At 32.4% G+C, this 10,641-nt stretch overlaps 1 protein-coding gene across 3 annotated transcripts in view; it reads right to left on the bottom strand.

Moving 5' to 3' along the window:
- Window positions 1–894: 894 nt before the first annotated feature.
- LOC124304402 (serine/threonine-protein kinase NLK) overlaps window positions 895–10,641 on the bottom strand; it is a 148,695-nt gene continuing 138,948 nt past the window's right edge. For all 3 annotated transcript variants that reach the window (XR_006908167.1, XR_006908168.1, XM_046762598.1), the window contains one exon: window positions 895–9,940. Coding sequence is in view for 1 of the 3 variants with exons in the window: in XM_046762598.1 (XP_046618554.1) it covers window positions 9,886–9,940 (55 nt within the window). In the remaining 2 variants the exon portion in view is untranslated. The remainder of the gene's footprint in view (window positions 9,941–10,641) is intronic.

Raw genomic sequence — 10,641 nt, 5'->3', positions numbered from 1 at the left:
ACATCTACCGTGTGTTCACATGAAACTATAATCTACATACTGACTTACAACTTTACTGTTATTGTTATTAATAATGTTACCAGTAATATCGTAATCGTTATCCTTAATATTTACAAAGTTTTATTTTGTAGTTACACTTATAGTTGTACTTTAAAATTATACCGGTATTCAAATAATGTACAAGTTTTCACGAGGGATTCACAACGGAGTGACACGGAAGCCACTCGCATTGGCCATATTTACGAAATATTTATCTGCATTGTTCTGCATTTCGAATCTCTTGCTCTTCTAAACGGAGAATTCTAACGTAATAATGATGTTAGATTACATAGTTTCATATTAGCTCTGTCAACGGCAACGATTAAAAATGCACAAGTTAGAGCAAAAACACCGTGACATTTGCCGAAACGTGAACCCAAACGTTGTATGAAAAAAAAACCAGTCCAACAAGACCAGGGTGCAAGAAATATTGATTACAAATTTTACGACTTTTATGAATATGTAGATAATAGAATTCAAATTTAAAGAACGTTACAGACCAAAATTATTTATTTTCCGTGCACCAAGGCTCGTGTATAATAAAATCGAAATTATTTAGATCCGTTATAATATTTACAAATATGTTTAACCAACACCGAGAAACATCGACAAAAATTACTATGCTTACAGATATACGCAAAGCGTGAAACGTGTAAAGTACTTCTGTTACCTGCGAGAAAATCAAAGTGACGCGGTTATCGTTAAAATGTGAGATCTTTTTCATTTCCTTGTTTCGCAAACTGTGAAATTAAACGTTAACCAATTTAACAACGTAGGTTTGTAATATCAGTTTTCTCGACAGCCGATAGAAGTACGGAATCAAATAGCCAATGAATACGCATTACAACTTATCAATGTTATTACAGGTATATAGTTGGCTTCGATATTATTTTTTTTTGTTTTTTTTTTTTTTTTTTTTCAACCTCGAGAGAATGAACTATAGATATAGATAAATACAAAGATACTTAAAGGAACACATAGTTTCAACCTACTAATGAATAATTTGTAATTCAACTCGTACAGCTCTTAATACGTGAACCTGATTACTTGAATTTACATTAAACGTTATTCGTTACAATATATCTACGTTTCGCATATTGAAGAGACGAAAAGCATCGCGTGAACACTCGCTCACTAAAGTATCATCCTATAATTATAATTTTTAAAGTACAATTACAAAATTTACAACGCATGTAAAGATCTCGTTTCTGTATACGTAATTAGTATATGTTTACTATACTTACATATATCAACTGCAAATTCTATATCCGAAATTTTACAACTACTTTCAAGGTACGCGAATTAATTCTATGTGTAATAGGTGTTAAGTATGTAATATTTACAGTCAGGGTGCACCATTTTAAAACGGTAACAGGTAGTAGGCCTGTTTACCCTGCATGCACAAGTTCTGTGGATTTCTGTACATTGTATGTTATTTTATTTTTATTTTTTTTTTCATCAAATCATCTTCCAATAATTTGGAAACCTCGAAGCGAAAAGGATGTTGCAAGGAACTAGTATAAAACAAAGAACACAAAAAAAAAAAAAAAAAACAAAACGTCGACACTAATCTAAGATTTATCCCTGCAGTGTAATTATTTTATTTTATTTTAATTTCTCTGCATTCAAATATCGCATACCATGAAAATAAATACCAACCACATTTACAGAATATTTTCAAATCTCGGTTTTCCCCGATCTTCCGAATATTTTACGTGCCAGCGAATACTGTGTAAATATCAGGGTGCAGTGCGCCAGTTATAGACTTAGTGAAATTGTGTAGTTTTACGTAATTATGACTATGCATTCGGACTGGCGGGAATTTATGTATAAAACCGTTACGACGGTGGCAGTGCTAATTAAGAGCCTCGGTCGAAGTGTCACCGCAGTTTTGAAATTCTATTTTATTCTATTTTTGAAAAAGACGACTGCATATCATTCATTGAAATTTCTAATCGCTGAATACTGCGAAGCGTTTTGATTCTGGATGTAAATTGATTCTGTCACGATTAAAATATACTCCGAACGTCGGACGAACGAATCCACAGACAGGCATGTGTGGTTTTTAATAATGCAACTCCGTAATAATCAATCTTATACCTACAATACAGTTTCAACGTAACTATATACTAATCATCAATTTACGATTTAATTACAGTTAATAATTATTAACGTATATTCATAAACATGATGATATATTAAGGCCTCTTAGTTACTAACACGACAGGTCATCACTTTTTACCTTGACCGCTAAATTCCTACGGATATTTAAGCAACAACAATACGATACTCTTGCGTGCGTTTCTATTTTATTATTATACGAGCATACGACCGACTCAATATTGTGGCTTCGGCATATTGTGTTATTATTGGTTTATCCCAAGAAATATTTTACACTCATCGAGTCGCGGTGATTATCACGAGACTCGGTAGAGTCTCGAGCTTCATTTTACCACCTAATAATAACCAGTGACGATTTGAAAACAATCTCATTCTATATACCTAATGTACCTTACTCTTAATCATTATTCATCATTATTATATTTATTACTATGTACACGTCAAAAGTCTGCGGCATCTAGCTACAACAAGGCTGCTTCAATTATATATCTATATACTTTAATTTTGATTACATAGTTGAAGATGTCTCAGTGTAATTAAATTGTATCAAAAGAAAATTAAACTGCGAAGAAAAACAAACCTGGAGTCAAATAACTGTGATAACGGATATGCAAATGCAAATTACAATATAAACTAAAGTCTTGTTGATTTATTAATTATTTCGAGATCGAAGTTGTGTTGTAGTTTTCGGAATTAACACTAGTACTAAGCGAATTATGTATACTGTTTTATTATTATCTCGGAATCGATGATTTATGAGGAATGGTGTGATTTGTGACAAAAATATTTATTGCATTTCGCCAAAAATCCCTTTCTACCAGTCGAACATCGATGTTTGATGGTTTTTTTTTTTTTTCTCTTCTCGACTGCTTTCTTACGTTAGCGAGAATTCAAACTAAAATCAACGCACCACGCATTCCGCAGCATTAAATTTGACAAAACCGCCTATTGACTTGCAAACAGGCAACACACAACACTCGAATATTTCCGAGCATTTTCGCGGTTACACTCGCTGACGCAGATGCGATTTCATTCGACAAGAGGAATAGTCATTTTTAAAAATTTCCGCATCACACTCGTCACATAGTCAATGGATAAAAAAAAAAAAATAGCATCGTTTTTAGAACAACAGCGTATTGTGTGTTGTCTGATTAAAATATAACAGGCGTAAACAACTCGATTTTTTTTCCGCGCGCGAACGTTCGAATGAAACGAAAACTATGGCAACGAATCCGAAGGCGGTTGCAAATCTTGAGAAAGGAAATTGCACATCCATGAAGATTTGAACTTTTGCAAATAAATAAAGCTATGTTAAATTCGTGAGTTCTTATATTTCTGTAGCAACTTTATCGTTGAGGGCATATTGTGTCAGACACTTTCTATATTTCAAGGCATATTCGCTATTGTAGAATATATTTGTTGCTTTTTTCTTTCCCTCAATTTTAAACATACACACACACACATGTAATACATTTACATTACATATGTATGCATTGCGTGAGGTACCTTATGATGTATTATATGTATGTAACAATCGCCTGCATATTGCTTAGTTTCGTGGTAAATTCATAACTTACCCAGTTTTTAATACGAAAAAAATAATATTGCGTATATTTTTTCATTGTTTTTCTGTTGCTTACTATGTTCGTCAAATGTGAAGTAACAATCAACCAGCATTATACAGTGTAATGTGTGTGGATGTGTAAATGTTTAGCTAATCGGACACTGCCTAACTTTGTACGTATTTACAAACCTTGGTTTTAGTGTTATATTGTATTACACAACAAATTTTCAACTATGGAACTGACCTCTGCTTGATTTCCCGTATCGTAAGTCTTATACGAGGTCTCTCATAAAAAATTGAGCTTGCATCTACGGGATCCGATCATTCCGGGTTTCGATAAAACGTTATTTGGTAAAACTTGGCTCATAGCGCGATTGTACTATTCTTTTTTTTTTTTTTTTTTTTGTTTTTCTGTCAACACTCTTGTCACTGGCAAACTAAACGGAATAAAGAACCCGTACTATTTACATAAATTGTCGAAGGTCTTATCAAATTTTTATTGGGGAGGAAAAAATATGAATAAGTTGAAAATGTGAAATGGTATAAAGAGATATGTATAGAAAAGTGAAATGAAATAAAAGAAACTTAGATAGTGATAAAAAAAAGAAAGTGCATTATTTATTTCATATCATTGTCTAGATGCGTTTAAAAAAAATTTTGTCCTGTTTACAGATGCATAGCTGTAAACTTTATAATCCAACGTGGTTTACGTAAAAATGTCCCTAAACTTTGACGAAAATGGTTTCCCCGTTAATAGATGTATCCTTTGACTATGATCTAAGCTTTAATAGTAATGAGATCTGTGAAATATGAGGGATAAAATGAAGAGTGCGACGTATTCCGCACTGTATATATGCGGTAACAGGGTAATAAATGAAAGAAAAATACGTTGAATTCCACCGCGTATAACATAAAAATATATGTATATCTATACACGTGCATACATATAGGTATATAGGTATAAGGTATAAGACAAAGATAGCGATGCTCCTAATCGCACTTTCAAATTATCGTATCGGGCAGCTCTTGCTGGCTATTAGCAGGGCAGGGTCACGACGCTTACTGGCTGCATTTTTCTTAAATATTTATATACATATATATGCGTTTTTTCGTCCCATTTCCGTGCTCGTTTTCTCTTATATTTAAAGTCATGTGAAATAAATCTAAACCTTACTCTTCATAGTCCCTAATTAATCGACTACACCGCGGGTTACAAGATCCATATCTTTTCTTTTTTTTTTCGTTTTTTTATTTTCCATAAAACCATGTCAAGCCTTGTTTTCTGCTGCTACCGCTCTGACCCTGAAAAGGGGTTGATGGAGAGAGAGATCAATTTTGTAAAACTTATTCATGCTTAAGTCACGTTTGTTCAACTAGGATCTGGTATCTGCTTTGCAAATTTTATGTTTTCTCAGTCGCGTTACAGCTTTGCCTGTTCATCAAGGCTTAATATAGTTTTCAAACTAATATGTTTAAATGCGTGTCTGCATGTGTGTATGCATATACACACACGCATATATGTAAAGTCATACATACATGCATCTATACAAGTATATACACCAGGGTGTTTCAAAATAAGAAAATTTTCGATTTTCCCACGGGCCAAACCTGAAACAGTTAGTTTAGGTAGAAACAAAAATTTTGGCGACAGATGAGCATTGTCGGCTGAGTGGAAGATCGGACACATTTGATTTTTAATCATTTTTTCCTTTTTATCGAATTTATGATGGATAATTGTTAGTAAAAATTTTTTTCGTGTTTACAGCTGCCGGCGGATCAGCTTGTGTCTTAAATAAGATGCTCCTGGAACTCTTTAGTTGATATTTAATAGGAACCCATTGTAATAGGAAATGTGTGAATATTGAATAAAATATTGAAATCTGAGTGAGAAAATGTTTTTCATGTATTTTAATTGAACAATAATCAGAAAACCCGTTAGACGTCCCTACTAAATATCAACTAAAGAGTTCCAGGAGCATCTTATTTAAGACGCGAACTGATCCGCTGACAGCTGTAAACAGGAAAAAAAAATTTTACTAACAATTGTCCATCATAAATTCGATAAAAAGGAAAAAAAGATTAAAAATCAAACGTCTCCGATCTTCCACTCAACCGACAATGCTCATCTTTCGCCAGAATTTTTGTTTCTACCTAAACTAACTATTTCAGGTGTGGCCCGTTGGAAAATCGAAATTTTTTTTACTTTGAAACACCCTAATATACACACATAAACCTACTAATTGTTATTATGATTCTTATTATTATTGTTATTATTGTTATTACTATTATTATTATTATTATTATTATCATACATTGTGGCATTTGACCCTCGTAACTTTACGTCTCACGAGAGCAAGAACAGTAGTTTAAAAGTGGTTCTATTTTTTCTCATTAATCTTTCCTTGCTTCCTTCTTTCTGAATAATTTATATTGGTTTATTCGATATAGATGAAACACACAACACGGTTGTAGGTGTGCACCTAGTCAAGTTTTATCTATCCATTATTGGACCGATACAACCTAGTCGAATAACATAGCATGACGTGCTAACAACCACATACAGTCTGAAAGAGCTTTAATCTGGGGTTTAAAAAGACACCCGACGACGATCTAACTACGTACAAAATTTACAACGAATACAGAGGCGTGTTTCAAGTCACCTTTTACAATTCATCGAGTGCTCTAGTAGCAGGAATGGGTCATAAATTTTTCTGTTTTTTTATTCGTTATTCGCGTTACGTTATTTTCTGTCCGAGAAAAAATAACTACAACCACTACTTATCAGGCTGTTGTTACACAATTATTCAAGTAGAGTGCATAGCACAGAGTCGAATTTCAATTGTTATCAATAATTTCAAATGTAAGATTACCTGTGATATTATGTATGTTTAATATCAATACTTTCACTATGTTTGTAGCCTCTTTTTTTATATCAGTTTTCCGTAAGCATTTACTCAAGCTTCCGATGTTTGACAATAAATTTATGAGGGCTACTTGATTTTGGATTGGAATAAATTGAAACGAAAGCGTTAAAAAAGAGAAACAAAAAATGTATTCGTACATCAAGTATTAACCGTGTAATCATTACTATCGTCTTCGTATTTTCACGTACGTGTACGAACTTTTCTAATGAATCTATTTACAGTTGCAAGTTTCCAAAGTTTTCCTTCTTCACTTTGTTGCTTTTCACTTGCCTCTCATGTGAAAATGACATGGCGTCAATGTTTTGTTATCTATTTACGTAATTTATCAAGCATTTCCATGCTTTTTTTCATGTTATCTTTTACGTTTGCAATATTTCGAGTTCTTTTCATATATTTATATACATAAGATTAAAAATATAAACAATCGTTTGAATTAGATTATAGGTTCTTACATATAAGTAGGAGATACACACATAAATTATTTGAGACTTGCCAATTATGTAATAATGCATTGAAAATATACCTAAGGTATTTGTTAAGATACATTGTGAGAAATTTTTTTTATTGAGATTAAAAAAAATTTTTTATCACTATTATTCATCGATCATTACTCTTTCTTTCTTCGATCCGAGAAAACTAACCCGATCATCTTTCGGGTAATTCTGAAGTTGTTTATACAACAAAAGTGAATTAAATGTATGCAGGATGGACTAAATCAATTCGTTCAATATCTCTGACTTCTCTCTGAATATACACACCGAATATATCCACTGTCAAAATCAATTTACTCACCCTGATCAGATAATGTAATACTAAACAACACACTTGTTCCCACATAGTTATAACGTCACTTTACACAGTTTTAAAGGTCACATAATTAAAAGGTTAATTTTAAGAAAATACTGGTACATACGTCCTATCGAGTATCTAATAATATACTATCAAACTGACACGATACGAACGTCTTTAGATATTGTAATGTTAGCGTTAACATTTCGCGATCAATATGTTGCACGAATTTCAAGTTAGAAGCGACAGGTGTGTACATCGATAATATTCTAACCGATTTTGTATTTAATGAAACTTTCTAAATTTTGCAAAACTCAAACTTGCAAATATAAATTTCAGTTGTTGATACAGGATGTAACATTAGTGGCCTTCGAAATCGTGTGCACGTAATGCGATGATTAATGTGAGTTTTAAATATACGTTATGCAAGAGTGATTTATTTACAAATGATTCTGTGATATAGTTTACGAAATGATTGAATAAAGAAAAATTTACGCTAATTACAATATACTAATTAATAAAACTATATACCTAATCCAGTTTATATAATAGAGTGTATGAACCTATATGTATATATTTAAACCAGTTTGGGCATCGTCCTGCAGATGCGCCAGTAATCTGGCTAGACATTCATTGTTTTAAATAAACGACAATCCCTCGCCAAGATACGCAGTGTAATTTTTTTTTTTAGATTTTTTTTTAAAAAAGTTTTTAATTTTTTTTTTTTTTTTTTTTCTTCTTTAACGGACAAGTTATTCCTCTGCATCGCAAAACTAATATAAGGAGGGACTTATTACTTAGTCGAAGATAACATATTTTTAGTTTTGTGTAAAAAAGAGAACACATTTTTTTACAAAATGAAATACGTGTGACGTTTGTCATAGATCAACGTATCATCTACTCCTGCACCCCTACTGTTTCTCTTCTTAATCTAAATCACACTCAGAATCCGATATACGTATGTATATGCGTAATAACATTGTACGAAATTTACAGAAACAGAACGAGAATATTCACGATCGTATTTTGGCAAGGAAAACGGTCCGTCGGTGTTATTTTACTGAAAATGCGTAAGTCATACTTGTTACTTATCGTTCCAGAGAAGCTTTGTATTTCTGTTTGATTAAGCGGTAAATTTTGCAGTTGACGATGCTGCTACGATAAATTCAAAGGCGTTTTATTCTTTATTTCCATGTATCTGAACAATTTGCCACAATGATATTTATCACATAATAAGTATAGCGTGTCGTGTATGTATGTACATAAATATGTATAATAGTGCAATTGTGTGTGTGTGTTTTTTTTCCCCCATTATCTGTATTCTTGACGTGAATTTTCGATCACGTCGCGAAAAGATTATTCGGCAGTGGCATGCGAATATTGGAATATTGTTTTCTCCTTTGTTTACTTCCGGAATTGCAGTTGCAGGACTAATCTTTCAACGTTACTCACTAAATAATGTAATATACATGCCGTGCTTAGATATGATACATCTTCGTCATGAGCTATACTCGTTTACTTTATTATATATCACCATTGATTTATCAGACGAATTAATACCATAACAACAATATCGGCGTAGTTAATCGAATAAACGATTACAGCAGACGTATATCAGCATATTCAGCGGAATAGCTAGCTTCTTGTCATACGATACAACTTTCAGTCGTTTATATATATTTATATATATATATATATATATGTATATTATATTAATATATTATATATAATATATATGTAATATATAATATATATATATATATATATATTAAGATTAAAGTAATGAAACTAAATTGCGTCATTTTAATGCAAACGAAATAATATAAGATCATACCTTTGAAACTATATTATGCTCTTATTACGCTCTTTACATGCTCGTCCAAAAAACTGTTTTCTACTAAATTTACTACATACGCACTCATCTTCACAAAGTTTTCATGTTCAGCGTATATACCTATTATGGTACACGTTGTCATTGTAACTGTCATTTTTATTTCTATTATTGTTATTATTAGTGTTATTATTATTATTATTATCATACGGAATTAACGCTGTAGTGTTCATAACTGCGATCAGTTAAATACCAGCTGTCTTTGTACGAATCAAGCTAAAAACTGGCCTATTTCAGTGTTCCACTTCTTTCTGTTGCTAATATTTGCTATTTTGTATTCTTACTATTTGTCTATTATTTAGCTACGTTCGTCTATTAACTAGACTTGAATTTGAGGCTACTTGCTCAGCAGTCTATTGTCTCTCTTAGTGCTCTGAGGGCCCAACTGCTTCGATAGTCTCCGTTCTTCTCGGGCTGGATTCGGTTAGTTTTCTTCTGCACAATTTCCTCTCTCATCTCTTCTTTCCTTTCACCGGATGCGACAAATGCAATTCTCTTGACCATTCGTCGTCATGCCCTTTGTAGAAAACCGGATGTGTTTGGACCCAGGGAAAACATTATTCCCATTGATGTGGAGAGGGTGGCAGTTCCGAAGGATGGGCCACCGTTGAGCTGTAAGTTATAAAATGATATTAAAACCTTGGACGGTATTCGCTTTCAGTTTTATATTCATACGCCCAAGTGATACATGCATATCTCTGGCTATTCTAAGAATAGTAAGAACATTTGAAATAGTTGACATTTTCTGAATGCCTCATAATTACGCTGAGGTGGACGACTTTGAAAAGAAAGAATGCAACGCTAACATTATTGGTCCATTCTAGCATCGTAATGATATCGACATGAATTCCAAGCTTATTTCATAATTAACTGAGAGAATATTTTCGAATTAATCAGCAAGACAAAAATTCAATGAGAAAGAAATGATTCAAAGAAATTTCTTGCCTTTTCTTTCTACCATTTCATGATATAATTATGATAAACGAAATTATTTAACACAGGCACTATCAATAGTAAGAATTAAAATGTACGTATGTTCCAGATGCGAAATTGAAACAGGACAATAATGACAATGATGTAGCGAAGCTTCGTCAATTTGTTAAAACTCGACAAGCAATTGGTGAGCATTTCTAAGGAAATGTGAACTTTCATTAAAGTATCAACTTATTAATTATCATAATTAGAATACAACATATCAACGTAAACTTAACATTATAATCATCTGATATCCATGCAGCTGTCAGCATGTGTGACAGCCAGATATTTTAATTTAATGTAAGCTACTATCAGTGTTATAGAACACACTTTGCTTT

Source organism: Neodiprion virginianus, chromosome 5, assembly GCF_021901495.1.
Source record: "Neodiprion virginianus isolate iyNeoVirg1 chromosome 5, iyNeoVirg1.1, whole genome shotgun sequence".
NCBI classification, from domain to species: Eukaryota; Metazoa; Arthropoda; class Insecta; order Hymenoptera; family Diprionidae; genus Neodiprion; species Neodiprion virginianus.
Note: the sequence above shows the minus strand (reverse complement) of the source record. Positions and strands in the feature narration are given on the sequence as shown.